The 22588-nt window shown below is 38.9% G+C and overlaps 1 protein-coding gene across 1 annotated transcript; it reads right to left on the bottom strand.

Moving 5' to 3' along the window:
- Positions 1-11783: 11783 nt before the first annotated feature.
- Positions 11784-15137, bottom strand: LOC135635189 (uncharacterized). Its single transcript, XM_065146089.1, has 5 exons — positions 14545-15137; positions 14244-14426; positions 14077-14160; positions 12601-12682; positions 11784-12507 (listed from the first exon to the last, which is right to left on the bottom strand). The coding sequence occupies exons 1-5, from the start codon at positions 14986-14988 to the stop codon at positions 12071-12073; spliced, it is 1230 nt and encodes a 409-aa protein (XP_065002161.1). The 5' UTR covers positions 14989-15137; the 3' UTR covers positions 11784-12070.
- Between the last annotated feature and the right edge of the window lie 7451 nt (positions 15138-22588).

Raw genomic sequence — 22588 nt, 5'->3', positions numbered from 1 at the left:
AACCATTCGGACCCTGATTGCACCAGGCGGTGCAACCGCCTAGGCCAGGAGGTGCAACCGCCAGGGCTGCGGGACTGGGCGGTGCAACCGCCCAGGCCATGTCTTCCAGCGGGACTGGGCGGTGCAACCGCCCCAGCCAAGAGGTGCAACCGCCCAGGGCTCAGTCTTCGAGCTAGACTGGGCGGTGCAACCTCCTCTGTCAAGAGGTAGCACCGCCAGAGCTCAAGTTTCGAGCTCTGGCAGAGAGGTGCATCAGCCTGAGCTCAGTTTCGAGCTCTGCCAGGTGATGCAACCACCGAGCTCAGTCTTCGAGCTCTGCCAGGCGGTGCAACCACCGAGCTCAGTCTTCGAGCTCTGGCAGAGAGGTGCAATCGCCTGAGCTCAGTCTTCGAGCTCTGCCAGGCGGTGCCACCTCTCCAGTCAAGAGGTGCAACCGCCTGATCCCGGAATTCCGGGATTTGATCGTTTTGAGCTCCAAATTTGAATTGGGTTGGGCCTATAAATACCCCACCCATTCAACACTGAAAGTATAGAGATCTACACCGAATTCTTGATCTTTTCAGTGATTCTAAGAGCTCAAATTTGTGTAAAGTCCTAAAGTTCTCCTCCTTCTGTTCTTCAAGTCTTGAGTTGTAAAGAGAGGAGAGAAAGGATCTGTAAAGGTTGTCTCCTGAGCCTGTCAAAAGGAGAGAAACTGTAAAAGGGCAGTTAGCCTTCGCCCATTGAAGGAAGGCAGCTAGTTGACGTCGGTGACCTCGTCGGAGGAGGAAGCCAAAAGTGGAGTAGGTCAAGACTGACCGAACCACTCTAAATCTCTGGTTTGCTTTTACCTTGAGCACTTTATCATTACTGCAAACCTCCTACATTGCTACTGCCCTCTGCGCCTTTACGAACGAGTTTCTAAGCTCTGATCTTTCAGAATCTGCACTCAAACGTAAATCGTGTTTTCTTACGATCTTCACATTGCAGTTTACGCTTAAATTCGGATTCCATTTATAACTGCAAATTGCCTTCTACGTAAAACGCTTTTCAAGGTTCAAAACTGCTTTTAGACGCAAAACTACATTTAGACGTAAAATTACGTTTAGACGTAAAACTGCGTTTAGACGCAAAACTGCGTTTAGACGTAAAACTGCGTTTAGACGCAAAACTGCGTTTAGACGCAAAACTGCGTTTAGACGTAAAACTGCGTTTAGACGTAAAACTGCGTTTTGACGTAAAACTGCGTTTGAACGTAAAACTGCGTTTAGACGTAAAACTGCGTTTAGACGCAAACTGCGCTTAGACGCAAACTGTGCTTAGACGCAAACTGCGCTTAGACGCAAAACTGCGCTTAGACGCAAACTGCACTGTGATTCTGCTTTTATATCGAAATCATTTTTTATCGGACGAACGCAGCTTTAGCTTTTAAATTGCTGTAAGATTTCCGCTGCACTAATTCACCCCCCCCCCCCCCTCTTAGTGCTCTCGATCCTAACATAAATAATCATCATCATGTAGGACTACTATATAATAATAAAAATAATAATCAACTAAACCTTTTAATTAATTAATATTTTCTGAAATCAGGGACATGTAAGGAATTTATGAATTTATAAGGGTATTTTCATAATTTGGACAAAAGATAGAAACTGGAATTTCTCAAATTCCGAGGGGGTAAAACTGTATTTTTCTCAAAAAAACCCTAATGCCCTACTATCCTTTGCTGCTGTCGCCGCCACCCTACTGGCGGCGGCCTGTGCGGCGGGGCGAGGGCACTGCCCTCGCCTGCAAGTGGCACGCACGCTGGCGATAATGCCGCTGTAGGTGGGCTCCCCCACGGGCGCCGCCGCCTCCACGGGCGGTTCTGCCGGCGGGGCAACGCCCGCAGGCGGTGCTGTCCCTCCGGGCGGCCGCCCCTGTGGGGGGGAGGGTTTCGCCCGCGGGAGCTGCTGCGGTAGGCGCCACTGCTTCCTTGCGGTGGCTCGCGCCGCTGCCCTGCGGCGCCTCTGCCCGTGGGCTGCCAGCCCCGTCGGCAGCAAGCCTGCTGCAAGTAGGCCGCCGGCCAGCTACTGCAGACGCAACCCCTGTGCTGCCCGCCTTTGGCTGCGCTTCACGCACGTAGATCGAGGGCAGCAACTGTTGCTGCCCTTTCTCGCTTTTGCGTCAACGATTTTGACGTCAATATTCTTCCTAAACACAACACACGCAGTTCAAAACCAATCATTCAAATGAACAACCTAGTTCTGATACCACTGTTGGGAAATCATGGGGGCGACATCACATGTGCAGCGGAAGAACAAGAAAACAAAATCCCCGATTCCCAAAAAGATGTTCGTCGTCGTGCGAAGATTGGTGCGCAAAAATCAGCGAAACTCAAAACTGCGTATAGAGTAGATTGTGTTACCTAGGGAGATCGTATATCCCTGTTTCCTTGCAGATCCTTAGGAGAGGGTAAAGGAGGTCAAGCGTCCTCCTCTCTAGCGGTGATCCACACAGCAGGGTTGCGACGACGCTCCTCAAGACTCAAGGCCTGCTCTGAGGTGGAGAGGAAGAGGAGAATAGGAAAGACAAGCAAAGGCTCTAGCCTATGAGGCTCTGAATCCCTCCTATTTATAGAGGTCCCCTGTCAAACCCTAATGGGTCCTCCCCTAGTGGGTATTGGATCTGCATCCAATAAGACAAGGGCTCCGTCGGATATCTCATATCCGAACCTCTACTCATCGCAATACCTACCCTATGTGTGTGACCCTCTAGGCCCAATATCGAGCTGGCCATGAGTCATACCCATCAGAACTCCTTCTAACTCAGTGAATTATTATCTCTGTAATAATTCACTTGACTCATTGACTACGGACGTACTAGGCCACTACGTCGTAGTCCCCAGACGATACAGGGGAATCCAATCCATTGGACTTGTCTGTCCTCAGTTACCGTGTACCTATAATCTCTCATCCATCTAATATCCCAGAGACCGTATATCGAGCATGGTGTTGTCAGACCCATACGGTTTCTACTCGAGTCTCGCTCTAATCGGATTCTCCCGGAGAACTCTTTCTCTCTCAACCCGAATAACCCTGGCCAGGGATTTGTCTGAGCAAGAACACATGGGATATTCCTCTCATGACGCCGAGAGTGGATGATCCTCTATCGACACTCAATAGCCCTCGTAAGGTCGACTACTACTCCCAATGACCAGCTATACTAGATTTGGGACAACCAAACCTATAGGTCTGGTATCAAAGAGTGGAGCACTCATACAGGACATCCTTGGTGTCTCAAGTCTAAGGACCAGATACACCACTAGGACTACAGAATCGTTGTCTGACAATAAGGCATCATCAACCATCCAGCATTCCGTAAGCGGATCAATCAGTGAATTCATTCTCCAATTAGCACCTGTACTGTATCCCTAGTGTCCCTACACGAGCAGCTATGAGACCAGCTGCATCCATCATATGGACGGGTATACAGCACACCAGTCTATCCGGTTATCACGATATCCCTCTCGAGTAACCTATGACCGGGATTATTTAGGATATGTGTTTAAAGGTGAATCAATCTCATTATCGTGATCTCATCACGATCCGATTCTCATTGCACAAATCCAAGGACATCACAATATATGTATGCATTTATGCAATAGTTATAAAGTGATATACGCCAAAATATAATAAGCAAAAAGATTCTGTATCAAGTCACACGTGCCATCACTCACGTGATTGGCTTGTTGGGCACCTATGACTAGCAATATATATATATATATATATATATATATATATATATATATATATATATATATATATATATATATATATATATATATATGTATGTATGTATGTATGTATGTATGTATGTATGTATGTATGTATGTATGTATGTATTACGATTATTATTATTATTATTAGAGCTTACCAGCCTTTACTTTTCCTCGTTTATTATCGGGCCTACATGTTTGTAATTATGTTGTAATACAAAAGAAGGTGCAGTGGGAGCGTGGAGGTGATAGCGGGACCCATGAGGTTGAGACAGACGATCGTTACATATAGAGATGCACCGAGATGCCAACAGAACCAACGAGAACAAAATGAACGATTATAGGGTATGGAGATATGCCGATGCACACATAGATCATGATGTGAGTAATTGGACCCACTAGCTCGGGCTTGATCATATTAGACTATGGTCTATAATCATATGATGTAATTGCTCATATGATGTGTGATTGATTATATACATACTAGATTATGTATATTAGATTATATACATACTAGATATGTATATATATTTGCATGTGATGTAGATATATATTAAATATATATATGTGTGATAGGAGATTGAATCAAAATCTCTTCTCTCGATAATATTAAGTCGGTAAACGCAAGGTAATTAGGCTAAACCTCTTTTGGCTGTTATCTTCTATTCTTCTCTCTCCCTCTCCTCCTCAGCCAATAACCCCTATTTAGGGCGTATGGACAACAAGAATGGCTAACCCCTTCTTGATTGTGTGGTGCACGCAACGAGGAGATTTGAGTAGCAATTTGAGGAGCATCTTCGTTACCCCGACCATATAGATTACCGCTAGAGAGGAAGACAATTGATCTCTTTCATCCTTTCCCACAGATCTATAAGTTTTCAGGGATATACGATCTCCCTAAGTAACACACATCCCTTAACACATGTGGTTTTTCAATTTCGTAGGTTTTTGTGCACCAACCTTCACACGACGATGAAACCTCCTTTTCTACAAAAAATTCTAGAATTTTGTTTTCTATTCTTTTGTTGCGTATGTGATATCGTGTAACATCCCATTAGTCCCACATTGGAAGTGAGCAATGTGTATGATTAGCTTATAAGGACCTGATGAGTATACTACGTTAACTCCCGCTTAAGCATTTTGGTCCGCGGTTGAAGGACCAAAATGAAGTTATTGGCCAGTTAGCTCATTAGACTCGGGTCGTAATATTTGGTATCAGAGCCGACCTAGCATTTGGGTAGGGTGAGAGGGCTCGAGTAGGAAAGGGCTACCCATCCTCACATACATTATGCTAGGGTTCGATCTGGGATATGTTGGGCCTTGACGAGGACGTCAAGCTAATTAAGTTGGGGATAATGTAACATCCCGCAATGTGTATGATTAGCTTATAAGGGCCTGATGAGTGTACTACGTTAACTCCCACTTATGCATTTTTGTCCACGGTTGAAGGATCAAAATGGAGTTATTGGCCAGTTAGCTCATCAAACTCGGGTCGTGACATATCGCCCTAAGTCTTCCAATAACAATTTCCCTCACGAGCCACTCTATAATCCTCCCCAAGGGCCCAAGGGACCAAGAGAATTAATAGCTCAATCAATTGAACTCCTATAGATGTTTGTGTTAAACTTTATGAGATTGACCAACTCTTACAGGACATTAAGAATTATATCAAACATGAAAACAATTAGTGACCGACCTACTTAAGGTCTCGCTTCGTGAGAAGCATCATAGAGGAATAAATTTCACAAGGGTTTTGAATGCCAACATTGGCCCCCCAACTATTACGTCAACCTTGCTCGATGGGTCCTTGAGATCTTGAGGTCGTGAGAAGCATCCCTTAACACATGTGGTTTTTCAATTTCGCAGGTTTTTGTGCACCAATCTTCACACGACGATGAAACCTCCTTTTCTACAGAAAATTCTAGATTTTTGTTTTCTATTCTTTTGTTGCGTATGTGATATCGTGTAACATCCCATTAGTCCCACATTGGAAGTGAGCAATGTGTATGATTAGCTTATAAGGACCTGATGAGTATACTACGTTAACTCCCGCTTAAGCATTTTGGTCCGCAGTTGAAGGACCAAAATGAAGTTATTGGCCAGTTAGCTCATCAAACTCGGGTCGTAATATTTGGTATCAGAGCCGACCTAGCATTTGGGTAGGGTGAGAGGGCTCGAGTAGGAAAGGGCTACCCATCCTCACATACATTATGCTAGGGTTCAATCTGGGATATGTTGGGCCTTGACGAGGACGTCAAGCTAATTAAGTTGGGGATAATGTAACATCCCGTAATGTGTATGATTAGCTTATAAGGGCCTGATGAGTGTACTACGTTAACTCCCACTTATGCATTTTTGTCCACGGTTGAAGGATCAAAATGGAGTTATTGGCCAGTTAGCTCATCAGACTCGGGTCGTGACATATCGTCCTAGGTCTTCCAATAACAATTTCCCTCACGAGCCACTCTATAATCCTCCCCAAGGGCCCAAGGGACCAAGAGAATTAATAGCTCGATCAATTGAACTCCTATAGATGTTTGTGTTAAACTTTATGAGATTGACCAACTCTTACAGGACATTAAGAATTATATCAAACATGAAAACAATTAGTGACCGACCTACTTAAGGTCTCGCTTCGTGAGAAGCATCATAGAGGAATAAATTTCACAAGGGTTTTGAATGCCAACATTGGCCCCCCAACTATTACGTCAACCTTGCTCGATGGGTCCTTGAGATCTTGAGGTCGTGAGAAGCATCCCTTAACACATGTGGTTTTTCAATTTCGCAGGTTTTTGTGCACCAATCTTCACACGACGATGAAACCTCCTTTTCTACAGAAAATTCTAGATTTTTGTTTTCTATTCTTTTGTTGTGTATGTGATATCGTGTAACATCCCATTAGTCCCACATTGGAAGTGAGCAATGTGTATGATTAGCTTATAAGGACCTGATGAGTATACTACGTTAACTCCCGCTTAAGCATTTTGGTCCGCAGTTGAAGGACCAAAATGAAGTTATTGGCCAGTTAGCTCATCAAACTCGGGTCGTAATATTCGGTATCAGAGCCGACCTAGCATTTGGGTAGGGTGAGAGGGCTCGAGTAGGAAAGGGCTACCCATCCTCACATACATTATGCTATGGTTCAATCTGGGATATGTTGGGCCTTGACGAGGACGTCAAGCTAATTAAGTTGGGGATAATGTAACATCCCGTAATGTGTATGATTAGCTTATAAGGGCCTGATGAGTGTACTACGTTAACTCCCACTTATGCATTTTTGTCCACGGTTGAAGAATCAAAATGGAGTTATTGGCCAGTTAGCTCATCAAACTCGGGTCGTGACATATCGTCCTAGGTCTTCCAATAACAATTTCCCTCATGAGCCACTCTATAATCCTCCCAAGGGCCCAAGGGACCAAGAGAATTAATAGCTCAATCAATTGAACTCCTATAGATGTTTGTGTTAAACTTTATGAGATTGACCAACTCTTACAGGACATTAAGAATTATATCAAACATGAAAACAATTAGTGACCGACCTACTTAAGGTCTCGCTTCGTGAGAAGCATCATAGAGGAATAAATTTCACAAGGGTTTTGAATGCCAACATTGGCCCCCTAACTATTACGTCAACCTTGCTCGATGGGTCCTTGAGATCTTGAGGATGTTCCTCGAACCACGTGGAGATAACAAGATGTACCTTTTGAATGAGCTCTTTGATTTATTGTATTATATCATAGTGATCCTTCATGTTATGCCTATGGTCTTAGTGAAAATAATAAAACTTCAATTGATTTCTTTTAGTAGGTGGGGTACGCAAAGGATGAGATACATGGAGGAGTCACTTCTCCCTTATTTATATGAATACTTCAATGTGTGAGGTATTTAGTAGGGGTACTCAAAAGATGAGGTAAACTTCCAAACAACACCAATGTTGGCATTCAAAACCCTTATGACCGACCTACCCTTATGACCTATGCAAGGAAACCTCAAGTGAAGAGATTCCATCCCTTGGGTGACCCTCCCATTGTGTTCAGGGAGGAGATAGAACACATCGATCCGGATCACGATGATATATTTGTCATTTCTCTCATGATCGTTAATGGATCCTAATATATATTAGAAGTTTTGCTAACATCTTATTGGATGCCTAGTGTTGATGTCCCATTTGCATTAGTAAAAACCATGTTCTTGTTGGTTGATGTCGCATCTGCATACATTGCCATCATCGGACATTCAACCCTCAATCATCTCAATGTATTGCATGACCTTGAAGTTCCCAATTAGTTCTAGGGTTGAGGAGCTCAGAAGGGACCCATGAGAGTCCCACTAATGCTATATGACATTGATTACAAACCTAAAGAAGACATCCTCTTCATTCAGTAGTTGGACCCAAGGGTGCTAATGCCTTAGGTTGCTTATTCAAAAGCCAAAAAACCCCTAGTTGAGATCCCATTGGATTCGTCCAAGCCTGGTTGGATAGTCCAGATTGGCTTGTCCCTATCCTAAGAAAAAGACTGAACTCATTAACTTTTTTGCATCACAACTTTGAGGTTTTTGCATGGATGCCTAGTGACATGCTTGAGATCGATGGAGTCATGGTTCAACACTAGCTTAGCATTAACCCTAACTATTGGCTTGTCCAATAAAAGTCTAGGAGGTTTGCCCCATATCGACAAATGATGAGTGGAGAAATTAATAAATTATTGTATGGTAACTTTATTCGTGAGATTCATTTTACAAAATGGCTCGCTTATATAGTTCTTGTACAAAAGAATAATAGAAAGTGGCATATGTGCATTGATCATAACAAAACTTGTTCAAAAAATAATTTTCTTTTGATTTTGGATTGACTAATTAGTTGACTCAACCTTTTGGTTAGGAACTGCTCATCTTCATGGATATATTCTCATGTTACAATAAGATAATAATGACATACCAAAGGATAGTCAATAAGATATTTATTATTGATTGAGAATTATACTACTATAAAGTTAGGCCTTTTGGACTCAAGAATACCAAAACAACATATCAAAGGATGGTCAGCAAGATATTTCAATCCCAGAAAGGGAGGAACATGGAGGTATAAATAGATGGTATATTGGTCAAAAGTTGAATATCTAACACCCACTTAGCCGGCTTTATGAAATATTTGCCACTCTCAACAAATTTTGAATGTGGCTTAATCCCTCCAATTATGCCTTAAGCATCAACTAAGCAAATTCTTGGGTTTTATAGAGACATGAAGCCTCCGACTTCTATAAAGGAGGTGCAACAACTAACGAGCTAAGTCACCACATTAAGCCAATTCCTTCTAAAAATGATTGATTGATATCTACTATTTTTCAAGATTTCGAAGTGGCTGAAGGATTTTTAATGGATCGAATAGTGTCAGGTAGCATTCGAGCAACTTAAGGAATATTTGATGGTGCCACCTCAACAATTGAGTCCCAATCTAAGAGAGGAGTTGTACTTATACTTATTGGTAACTCCAATAGCTATGAGCTTAGTCGTAGTCTCAGAGTAAGATAAGATCCAAAGGCTAGTGTTCTATACCAGCCATGATACAAAGACACAATATTCAAGCTTTAAGAAGCTCACTTATACCCTAATCTTGGTGGCGAGAAAACTCAAGCTATACTTTCAAGCTTATCATATCATTGTAATGATAGATCAACTGATGCGACAAACCCTCTCGAAGCCTTATGCTACTAGTTGACTCTTAAAATAGTCTGTAGAGCTCAATGAGTTTGACATATCATATCAGGTGTGGACTGTCATGAAAGCTTAGGCTTTGGCCAACGAAGATGCAGTACTCATCCTTCTATGCTCGAATAGAGAGATATCTGAACACTCGCTTTAATTTGGATTTGAAGTAACCAATAATGAAATTGAGTATGAAGCTTTATTACCAAGACTCTGTATTAACAAAAATATATAGGTAAAGAAGGTAAGGGTATAGAACCACTCATAACTAGTGGTCAATCATGTCAATGGAACCTATGAAGCCTGAGATTATGTGACGACTAGCTATCTTATAAAGGTCAAACAAATTAACTATATAAAAAAGTAATGGTAGAAACCAATTAACTATAAAAAAAATATATTAATTATGATATCTCCTTCTTCAATAGTGAACAAATTCCTTGAAATAAAAATGTCACTATTGATTTGTTATCAAAGTTGACTATAGGAAAGCAATTAACTATAAAAAAAAGTAATGGTAGAAACCTTTAAACAGACGAGCATAAACAAGAATGAGGTTTCTTCCACCTCCTTCAGTCTACTTAGATGGGGGACATCCTATGCTACATTAAGATAGGGTTCTGTCTACCAACCCCAATTAGGTTAGAAAAGTCCAAAAGCATTAAGTATGATTCTGTATAATCCACGGTAACTTTACTAATGATTCTTCACCCTGTCTACGTTCTTTTTGAAATCTACGAAGGAATATATGGAGAACACATTGGAGCATGCTCATTATCATTTAAAATCCATAGGAAAAGCTATTATTGGCTAATACTTTGACACAATACTGAATATGTGTAGCACTACAACTGATGCCAAAGCAACACCTAAATCCAAAGGCTCCCTATAGCCAAATTGACCCTTATGGACTTTGGCTTGGCCATTTGCTCGAGGGATTTAGATATCCTTGGTCCTTTTCCCCTAATTATAAGTCAAACGAAGTTCTTGATTATGAGAGTTGACTATTTCACCAAGTTGTCGTTGACAAGTCTATACATAATAAGTCTATACATAATGTGTTCAATATAATGCTTCGAACTGCTCTAAAAGTATGAGAAGAATGAATGAGGCAACATGCCATACTACGTGGCAACATATCATTGCACTAATTACAGGGTCCAAGCAACCCTTGCATAATAACATTACCATCTATGGATTTGGTTGATATGCTACGTAGCAACATGTCATTACACAAGGCTGAAAAGATTCTCATGCAATCTTCTAAATCTTCGATGGTTCAGGGAATCTCCATATAGATGCATAGAGGATCACCATGTCAACGTTGCAATAAGTCATCATTGCGAAAACCTCAGAGATAGAATCTTGCTAGATTTGACAAGTAGTTGAAATGACTTGTCCATTAGAGAATGGGTGAAAATGGCATACATACATATGCAGATGTGACTAATATCTCGGAACATGTCTTCTCAATAGTTAAATGATCAAATGAACATACCGATAATATATAATCGAATGACCAAATGCACATATTAGTGGCATATAATCAAACGACCAAATGTGCATATCGATGACACAAAACCAAATGGCGAAATGAGTATATCAACACTGTGCAGCTGAATGGATAAATATGTATATCAACACGTAACCAAATGGTCTAATATATATAGTGGTGATGAATAATCGAATGGCCAAATAGTGATGTGGATATCAATGACATATAGCCAAGTGGAAGTGGCTGAATGTGCATATCAACGATATATAGCTAAATGACTGAATGTGCATATCAACGATCTGTAGCTGCTAAATGACTGAATGTGCATATTAAACGATGCGCAACATAATGGTTGAATGCATATTTCAATGATGCACAACCGAATGATCGAAGAATGCACTTATTGACGATGCGCAGCCAAACGATCGAATGCGTATCATCGACATGCAATTGAATAGTCACACTTGCATATCAATGACCCATAGTTGAACGGGCAAAAACATGCATCAAACGATGCACAACTACAAACAATTACCATCCACCCCCCCCCCTTGCAATATCTACAGTCTTGGCCAAAGTCGCTTCTCGGCTTGATAGCGCTCGCATGAGCCAAGAAGCAAGGGGGCTACTAATACGTGGCTAATAACTTAGTCGACACATTAGGGCCATATATATGGCACGTGGCTAACATGTCGATCATTCGAGGTGATGAATCGAATATATGCTTGACATCTCATGGTTGGCAATGCGACTCCAAGTAGATAACACATGGCTGACAACTGACCACCTGAAACTACATCGACGGCACATATCTGACACCACATGTCCCCGAGCAACATCAAGCTAGTCAAGGTAGGTGACGAATTCGACGCACCTCGATATCGTTATCCTGATTCGATCAAAGAATGAAGCTCAATCACTCCCCATGAGTGCTGATGATCTTGGGACTCTCGGTTCTCATAGCCCTTTATAAAAAGGATCTACTGTATACATGAGATGAACTCTAAATTTGATATTCCTCCACAAAAACAAGACAGAAAATATAAATACTTTCTCTCTCATATATCATCTTTTTACCAAGATGATTTGTTGTAGAGATGTTTGAATGATTGATCAGGATATTTAATTTCCTCTCACAATCTCTTCCCTGGTTTTGCAAACCTCCTTGCTAATCCAAAAATAACAGCCTTGGTAACCAAGCCATGGTCAAGGGTGCAGGCAAGAGCTACAGCACCACCAACCACAAGAAACTTGGGTATGTTGCAAGCCCAGTGCTTCTGCTTCTCCACTTCAACGACATCTGAGGATGAAACAGGATTATCTTCAAATGACCTCAGATGGTCAGCATCAAACTTGGTGGTGATTTGTGCCATGGAAGAACTCCGAGATAATGGCTCGTTGGATGTCCTAGCAATCTGGTAGGCACGGAAACCGGGTTCGACCTTCTTGACGCAACCCCACATTCCCTGCCTGACACCTAGCTTTGCAATTTCCCATGGGATGCCCATATCCTCATGGTGAAAGAGTAACACCTCACAAGCAGTCATCTGGCCATCTCTCTTTGATGCAACTGACCCAACAAAGATCAGAAAACATGCATTTGTCATTCAAGAGGCTAATCAGCTGTGGAAGAAGAAAGAGAACATGGGACGAGGTTATGCACCTGGGCGAATACACCAACTGGAGTAATACAAGTCAACACGCCTCGGTTTGTTGCGTCGAGGAACAGAGGAACATGGGACTCCCTGAAATTTTTTAAGGAAATGTCGATAATTAATTCAACAGACTACAATGATAAAAAAATACACAATGGGGTAATATGAATGACAATATGTAACTTCATAATTGGCAACAGCAAACTAACATGAAAAATAGCATCATAACATTTTTTCATTAAAAAAATTATTATAGTTCTGATCTTAGCCCAATAGGTGAAAAAATATACTAATACTGAAACTTTTTTAACAAGTTTTAACCTTGTTAAGGACTAAGAGAAAATGGGACACCACAAGTTAGGAACTAATTGAAAAGGCAAAAAGTATTGATGCAGTCTGATGGATCAAAAGAAGACACATATATAGCATATATAACAGACAACAGCTAGAATCTAGATGTAGATCAACTGGATTTATACCAGGACAAAATGTGTTGAATTGGACAAGACAACATCAGCTGTAGAATTATCATGCCCTGCTGTGTATCCAATTCAAATTGCACTTAATTATTCAAAAGTATAGCTATGCCTTTTTCAGAATCCTGGTCTGTAATAAAAATAGAAAGACCACTCAGCAACATGTTGTAAGGCTTAACATCAATGCAACTTTTCTACAAGCACTGAGTTCTTAGACCAAGGGCAAGAGCAAAAGGAACCAAGGTACTTGCACCAACATTTTCCTCTGATTAGGTTGTTTACATTTCCAATGTGGTTAGAGTAAGTTATTCACTCATCCAAGGTTATCTACTTAAACATTATGTTTTTATGATAAATTAAAAGCATACCCTGCAACAGTTTTTTCAAGTATAGCCAAATGTATCTACTGATTCATATCTGTCAATTAGCTTGTGTGTGACATCTGGCTGGTAGGGTGTTTTGAAGAGCTTAAATGCATTCATATAATTTTTTTTTTCTTTTTGAACATTGGATATGAGAAAAAAAAAGAGCCTAAGGGAAAGACTTCTTTTCCTTTTTTCACTTGAACTTTTTGGTTTCCACCTTGACAATTTGCCTCTTCCAGTTATGCAACAGATTAAGTGCATAACATTTTTTTATGAAAGAAATCGAAAAGACTTATGCTATTAAAAGGAGCTTCAAAGAAGGTAAAGTGGATTTTCACCTTGTTTTCTTGCTCCTCTTCATAGCTTAAGGTTGTGTGCAGCTGTCAATTGCACTAGTGTTGTAATTGTTATCTCAAATGATAGTGTTTCTTTGTTGTAATTAGGGGATGGGAACCCAAATGCCAGTATGAATATTAGGTTCAATGAGAATGTTTGGTGTGGCATACTCCACATTAAGAAGAACAAAATTCTCAGTGTTGAAGACTTCTACATAATTTCTTCAAAATTCAATCTCTACGTTAAGTACCATAATATGGTGAACCTCTAAACAAGAATATATGCAGTAATTATATTTACTACAAACCTTTGTTACACAGTAGTAACTCCTATCTGATTGCCATATCCGACGACCAATGATATACTCCCTATCGCTGCAGAAAAAGGGAAACTGCATAGAGAAGGGATGTTAAGCGAGAATAGCAGATGGCAAATGCTCAGTTCCACTAAGAATATCCAAGAATTAGTTCGCACCTTTCGGACCCACTGAACTACCATTGCCCCTGTGGATGGACACTCCTCCAAGGTAGAATATTGAAGGAGCATGTCATCCCACCCATTCTTGATCCGGAATTCGTCGTCCCAAAAGAAGTCCCTCACCATTTCCGGCGTCGCATCCTCGAACACGGAACTGCTACGATACTGAGGAGGGCCGGTCTGCAAAATGTTTGCAAGATACATGGCACATGAGAACCCCAATAACGAGCAGGTGAAGAATCAAACTGTGGCATATACAATTAGGGATGCTAGTGTGGAGGCATGTCAGATGGTCTACCTGAGGATCTCTCTGCCAGGCCTGGTAGCTCATGTTCGGCAACGACTTCTCCATCATCTTGCGCCACGCCGGGCCACCATCGGTCATCTCCACGAGCTGGCACAGATGCTGCAGATCCTTTTCAGTCACCGCCGATTTCTCGCCATCCAGCTGTTGGGGGACTGAAGAGCCGCCGCTGCAGCTCAGCAGAGAAGCCATTGGCGGATCCAACGAGGGCCCGCCCAACCCATCTGATGGCGGCGAGCAAGCCACCACTGAATCGGCCGCTTTCTCGCCACCTGCAGCGATGCCGGTGGCCCATCTCGGCCGCCACGCCCACCCTAGCAAAAGCCCCACGAGGGCCGCAATCCAGAGCGGGGCGGCCAGGATCGCGAGCTCTGCCACCACGGCGCCCATCGTCGGCTTTCTCAACACCTCCGTTAGCGCATCCACAACCAACCCCATGAGTCGAACAAGGTATTCTAGTGGCCAAAGATCTTTGTTTACTCCGAGAAGGAAATCAGAAGCGGTATGGAGGAGAGGGGTTGGACAGGGTTGCGAGGAGTGGAGAAGAGCGAGGAGCTGTTGGTAGGTGTTTAGTGGGGGAAGACGAAAACGATGATTTATACGGGTGGATGATTGGAAAAGTCATTTAAAGGAGCAAGCGGTCTCGTGCGGCACGTTTGTTGACTCGTGGGAAACGCGGTGGCCGGTGCGAGGAAATCTTGACCATGGAGGGTGACAACGCAACATGTAAACTCTAAGGTGGAACTCGTGCTTTTCTCCGTCCTAAAATTAAAATTAGGGTGTATATTAAATTTTTAGTTCGACTTGGTTGGTTTTTGTTCAATATTTCGTTTACTGATTTGATCAATTGTGTTCTTCTTCACATAGTCACCGATCAATTGTGTTCTTCCCTTGGTTTTTTATGTAACCAGTTAATAATTAATAACTTTTTTTATGAATTTTGTCACGTATATCATTTTTAATATCACGTATATAATTAATAATTTTCGCCGTATATCATTTATGAATTTTATGTAACCAGTTAATAAAAAAAATGTAATATCATTTTTGTCACGTATCGATCTAAATATAATAAATTATTCAATTAAGAAAAGATAATTATTGATTAAGACTGGTGATATACCAAAGATTGATTGTTTCAAACCTCAAATTAAGGTTGATCGAACCTCGCTGTGGTAAATGTGGTGGCTTATTCTTCTTCATGAATTTGCCTCTGAAAACTCGCGCCATATGAACCCCTTTTTTTCGCTATATTTTGAAGCAATCAAAAGCCGCACGCGATCGAAGAAGGTTTCTTTTGCGAGGCGATGATCACGAGAAAAAGTGTCTGCTAGGGTTTGGGATATTGGGAAGGCATGCTCCCATGGCCACCGATGATCCCTCACTGATGACAACGGCCTCCTCACGGGCCGACGATGAGTCACTGCCCCTTCACTCCTCTGCAGGCCCCATGGGATATGGGCTCCCTCGCCGCGGTGCTGTTGGTGTCTGTCCGGTGGTGCTCCATGCTACTAGGCATGTCACTGGCGTTGGGTTACAGCGTGGCTTCAAGGTTGTGTGCATTCCAATAGCAGCTGAAGCGAGCAGGGCCGGCGGACAGCCGCTCCCTTCCTCTCTCCCCGCGATTGATCCGCCTGAGACCTCTCCTCTGTTGGCTGATTCTTCGGTTTTGTTGGCCGACGATGATCCTGATTTGTCGGTGGCCGAATTGCATGTTGTCACTCCCGATCTGGCAGCACCTTTGGCATCCGGATCATTCCCACTGGCTTCTCCGGCCTCCTACAAGGTTGTTAGTTCTGGCCTGACGCACAATGCTGTGACGATAGTTGTGGCGGCTTCGGCGCCGATCAATTTCGGGATATGGTCGGCCGGTGGTGTTTCCCTTTCCCCTCCGGCGGCTCTGTCTTCTCCCATGGGTGCGGTCGCGAAGGACCCACTGCCTCCGTTTTCCTCGATTGCTACGGCTCTTGAGAGGCTCCTCCCTTCTCCGGCCAGTGCTAGGTCTTCGCTTCCCCACGGTAACCTGCGGCAGCGATGATGCTCCGGATGTGGATCTTGCACCACCGACGCTTGCGATTGACTCCCCGCCGACTGTGGTTCTCACATCGCTTGCGGAGGTCCTTGTTTCGTGGGGCAGAGGAGTCGCCCCCTTTTTGGCCGTTGATGGTGGCGTCGTCTCCTCGCCGTCGGGGATGGCTCTCCTTGCTACTTACGGCGGAGGCGTCGCAATCCCCCGTACCGACGGTGCTCCCTCGGGGGCTCCCTCGGTGGACCGCTGCTTCCTTCCCGTTGAGAAAAAATTTATTAAAGCATATTATTATTTTGGCCAGTTTGTCATCAAAATATCAACTTGATATCCAAATAAAAATATCAACCAACATAATATAAACAACAAAGTAAATAATTAATCACACAGTAAGACTAAATCTTTTTAACATAAAAAATCTAATGTGGAAAAAACTATGAGATCGTAGTTCACTTCAAATTTTCACTATTAATACTATTAATAGTAATGATAACAGGTTTACAATATATCTTCTCTAGAATAACTAGAGGATCATAATCACATCAAGATCATAGATCTTGATTCAAGAATAGTATAAGATCTCCTTATAAGAGAATTCTAGATATCACAAAATGAGTATAACAGGAAAATACCTCTCTCTTTCTATTTCTCTCTCCTCTTTTCTGCACGTCGTCGCACATTGCAATTTGGGCTTATGGCCCAAATTATCCAAGTCCATATATAGGCTGGACCCAACACTTTTCCTGTACCAAGGAGAGAGCCCCACCTTCTTCCTTATACTATTGCAGTGGTAGCTACTATGCATTGCACCCCATGGGGTCTAGCGAGTTCCGCTCAAGAGCTCCCTTTTTAATTTAACCCTCCAAACCACAGAAGTATCTCCCCTTTATTTCATACAGCTCCCTCCTCGCAAGATGATGTTCTTCAAATCCAGGCTTCTAATGTGGATATCCTTAAGAGGGAAGATTATGAAAGGATCTTATTTTGTAGACTCTATTTGTCATTCCTGAGTGTTCAAAATCGAGCTCATTCCTTGGATGTCATCTTCATAAAAATTGAGTTTATTTTCCAATTCAACCTTGAGACTATGACCTTCGTTGATTTTTTTGTTATTTGTATCTGAATAAAAATATTTAATTTTTTTAATATAGATGTTTAAAGTTTTTAGTATTATTATCAGTCGTATAAGAAGATCCTTATTTCATATTTTGACTTAGGCTGATAGTAATGTAGTATTTTTCAATCGTATAAGAAGATGTTTAAATTTCCCTCTCATTTTGATTAAGTTGCATGTGAGACCGGGCTTAGCGAAGGATCTCCGGGCTTATCGAAGGATCTCTCTATTTATAATTGATAGTAATGGAGTCATGATAACCTCTAACAAATATAACACTCGCACAAGTTTTTAAGTTTTTAAGTGGTTGATGAGTCTGAGGTGGAGGTGAAGAAAGATCCAACGTCTATCTTTGTACTTATTCAACTTTGCATATATTCAACTTGAAAAAATATGTGCAAGCAAAACGTCAAGGAAATCAGATTTTTTCAACTATACGAGGAAATCTTTATTTTGTTGAGAAAAATTATTCTTCCTAATGAGACGACATATTAATTTATTTAAACTTTTTCACTTCAATAAAGCTTTTTAAATAAAACTTCTTCAATAATTATTCTTATCTTCTATTATTTTCATCATTTACAATCATTACCTTGATCCTAATTATTGATGGGGTCTTGTCTTATGTTTTGAATGTTGTTATAGACCTTTAGATAGTTACTTTTAGACCTCAAGTACTATATTATATTATCTATAATTTTTCATCTATATTATTTTTATTTTTTATTAAAAAATTAAAACTCATATGATAATCATGACAAACTCCAACATGATCGAACTTAAAATAATTATATATATAATGATAGAGATAATATGTCGTCAATCAGAACTCAGGGATGTAGTTATGAAAAATAAAAATAAAAGACAATGAATCGATATATTAGTTGAAATTAAAATAAAAAAATAATCTTTAAGCTGTGCAAATAATTTGACTAAAAAGTTCTCTTCATTCACACTTTAATTTTAAAATTTTTTAATTTAAATATTAGAGGGATCATGTCGAAAAGTGCTCCCAATAAAAGTTATACTGTAGGAGGAGATAGAAAAGCATTGGCAAAGCCTAAAACGTCCTTGCCATCATCAACTTGTCTGTTTCCACTTTTGAAGATTCAACATAGAAGCGATTCTCACGTTGCATCATCAAGATTCGACTTTCAAACCAAGTCAGATCATCCTGGATAAGTTATGAACTTTTTGAGTTAACAAATTGGTACATGACACATTTATGATCTATTGATCTATGGATGTTTGAATGACTTGGCAGCCAAATTTAGCTGATCGAAAGGGGCACCGGAAAAGCCCACCGGTAGGATTTAGAAACAGTGTCCATATGAACTCAGAGACAATTTTCTACAATAAACTGGCAAGTTTTCTCATTCGACTCTTTCCACAATTTGGAATACATGTTTAATGACCAGGATTCGGCTGTTGAATTGAATCGATCAGAAGTCAACACGGGAAGAAGTCCAAGCTGCTGTGGTACACGCTTGAACTCCGACGTTTGAAAGAAATCTTCCAGGTTGACCGACTTCACGGCTTAGTTGACCAAACTAAACAGCGTTTTAGCGTGCGGTTCGAATTGAGACAGATTAAAAAAGGAGGAGAATTTATTCCCAGGGGGAGGCCGTACACGCCTTGGTGGAATGGTCAAAAAGGAGGAGGAAAGAAATGCTTCCACGTGCATAGTTTTTGGACGTCTAACAAAATAAAACAAGATAAAATGAAGATAATGCGTTTCTATTTTTTTTAAAAGGTAAAGTTTTTGTTTTTTGCTTTTTTTTAAGAAAAATATTTTATTTTACAAAATTTCGAGTTAGCGTTGTTCTCTTTGTCAAAAAATTTTATAAAAGAATCTTTAATTTTTGAGATGACAAAATAATCCAATCACTTTTTTTTATCTTTTCTCCTTGCTTTTCAAACTGAATCAAACCACTCGACTGAACGGATAGAACTAACACAAAACTTATATTGACTTAAAATAAATTATATTAAATAATTTATTAATTTATATTAATGAGAACAAAATTATATAAAAATTATTTTAAATTATAAAAATATAATAAATAATAAAAATAATTTTATTTATTATAAATTAAAGAATTATATAATAATATTATTATTATATAGTTTAAAAATAAATATAAAATATAAAATTTTTAGATAGTTAAAAAATCTTTGAAATAAATTTAATTGATCTATATAATCATTATTTTATTTTTAAGTATTTAAAAATTGTTTTTTTTATGATTTTGACTCTTAAAAAATTAAATGTGTATAGAAAATACCAAAAAATTATCATTTAAATTCTTGAATTACAAAAAATATATTTTTATCATAGTCAAATGTCTGATGAAAGTTCTAGATTGCTTTGATCAGGTTTAGACTCAGTTTTTGAATGATCCCTAAAACAATATAAATGGGTTTAAATCTTAATTTTTTGGACCAAAATTTTAAAATATGGTGCAAACTTATTCAGAAACTCAATTGTCACAAAACATTGCATGGAAGTATCATATTTTGAGAAAAATTTGAAGAAAATTAATGAAATTAAAAAATTCATGGTATTCATAATATTAAAAAGACCAGGAAATTAATACTTAAATGTTTATATATATATATATATATATATATATATATATATATATATATATATATATATATATATATATATATATATATATATATATATAGTCCATTTGGGATCAATTTTGAATGTTTACTAAAATTTTAACTTATTTTGACCAAGTTTTGGACTCTGTTATATTGTCTATGAATTCCCCCCAAAATAGATTATGTCCAAATCTTGGTGGTCTTTGGACTAGATTTCAGAACAAGTTTTTAGTCTATTCAGAAGCTTAAATGTTACAAAACATTGAATGGAAGTATCAAATTTTGATAAAATTTAAAGAAATTAATTAAATAAAAAATTATAAGTATTTACAATGTGAAAAAATATATAATTTAAATTCTCAAAAATAGAAAGAGTTGTATTTTTTTGTCCATTTGAGACTAACTCAAACATTTTCTAAAAGTTCCAACTTGTTTTTTTCAATTATCTCAAGCACAGTATATGTGGGGCTAAATCTTCATTTTTTGATCAAAATTTCAATTTTTTTCAATTATCTCAATTATATTTTTTTTGGATCAAAATTTCAGTATATGTCAGACACAATTATATTTTTTCAATTAACTCAAGCACAGTATATGTGGGACTAAATCTTCATTTTTTGGATCAAAATTTCAATTTTAAACCTACTTAAAGCTAAAATATTACAAAACATTGCATGGAAGCTTCAAATTTTATCAAAACTTGAAGAAATCAAAATTTTAAAAAATAAACTATTTATCATTTTAAAAAATATCATTAAAATTCTCAAAAATTGCAAAAAAAATAATATTTTTCATCCATCTAAGACTAATTCGAATGCTTCTTAAAAGTTCCCATTTGTTTTGACAAAGTTTGGACCTATTAACACTGTTTTGAATTTCCCCCACAAATAATGTATGTGGGTGTAAATCTTGGTGTTTTTAGGCCAAAATTTGAATTTTAAACTTATTTATATGTTCAGATATTACAAAACATTTCATGAAAATATCAAATTTTGACAAAATTTGAATAGATTGATGAAATTTAAAAAATAAAAATATTCACAATGTAAAAAATAATAGAAAATTATCATTTAAGTTCTCAAAAATAAAAAAGTTATATTTTTTTATACTTTTGAGACTAATTTAAATGTTTCCTTAATGTTCCAGCTTGTTTTGATCTGGTTTAGATGGAATTATACTGTTTTTTAATTACCCCCAAAAAGTATAAGTGGGTCTAAATCTTAGTATTTTTGGACCAAACTTCATAATAGGTTTCATAGAAGCTTAAGTTATAAAATATTCAATGGAAGTATCAAATTTTGATAATTTTTGAAGAAATTAATGAAATTGAAAAATTCAAAGTATTCATAGTGTGAAAAATCACAAAATATCATTTAAATTCTTAAAAATAGAATTTTTTTTTATCCATATAAGATTAATTCCAATGTTTCTTGAAAGTTCCAATTTGTTTTGGCTAGGTTTAGATCGAGTTACACGTTTTGTTAATTGATCCTATAAATGGTGTAAGTAGGTTTAAAATCAAGGTTTGTCGTACAGGACTGAACCCCCGGTACGGGCGGTACGTACCGGTCCGACAGGCCAGCGGTACGCGGACCGCCCCGTACCGTACCGAGTACTGTAGCAGTGTACAGTAACACTGTAGCAGTGTACATTAGCACTGTAGCAGTGTACAGTGCTCGATACACGTGAGTGTACCGCTCGGTACACCTGGGTGTACCGTGCGGTATACCGTACCGTACCGGTACCGAGCCCGGGTCGAAACGCCGATACGATACGATACGGCGAACCTTGGTTTAAATCTTTATATTTTTGGACCAAAATTTCAGAATAGGATTTAAATCTATTCAAAAGCTTAAATGTTACAATACATTGCATGGAAGTATCAAATTTTGATAAAATATGAAGAAATTAAAATATTCACAATGTGAAAAGACCAGAAAATTATCATTTAAATTATCAAAATGTAAAAAAAAATATATTTTATTTATTTATTTGGGACTACTTCAATTTTTTTTTTTTAAGTTTCAACTTGTTTTGAACTGAGTTATATTTTTTTTAATTGCCCCAAAAATAATATAAGTGGGTCTAAATCTCGGTTTTTTGGGTCAAAATTTTTGAATATGTTTTAAAACTACTTAGAAGCTCAAATGTTGCAAAATATTACATGGAAGCTTCAAATTTTGTCAAAATTTAAAGAAATTAAAGCATTTATAAAAATTCAAAGTTTTCACAGTCTAAAAAAATCAAAATAATATCATTTAAATTTTTAAAAATATAAAAATTATATT

This window comes from Musa acuminata, chromosome BXJ3-4 (assembly GCF_036884655.1).
Source record: "Musa acuminata AAA Group cultivar baxijiao chromosome BXJ3-4, Cavendish_Baxijiao_AAA, whole genome shotgun sequence".
Classification (NCBI taxonomy): Eukaryota; Viridiplantae; Streptophyta; class Magnoliopsida; order Zingiberales; family Musaceae; genus Musa; species Musa acuminata.
Note: the sequence above shows the minus strand (reverse complement) of the source record. Positions and strands in the feature narration are given on the sequence as shown.

Excerpts from the sequence above, each read along its gene's own strand:
- LOC135635189 (XM_065146089.1), bottom strand. The coding sequence starts at position 14,988 with ATGGGGTTGGTTGTGGATGCGCTAACGGAGGTGTTGAGAAAGCCGACG. Across the intron at positions 14,161-14,243 it reads TAGTTCAGTGGGTCCGAAAG|TTTCCCTTTTTCTGCAGCGA; the intron begins GTGCGAACTAAT and ends TTCTCTATGCAG. Across the intron at positions 12,683-14,076 it reads GTTACTACTGTGTAACAAAG|GGAGTCCCATGTTCCTCTGT; the intron begins GTTTGTAGTAAA and ends AAAAAATTTCAG.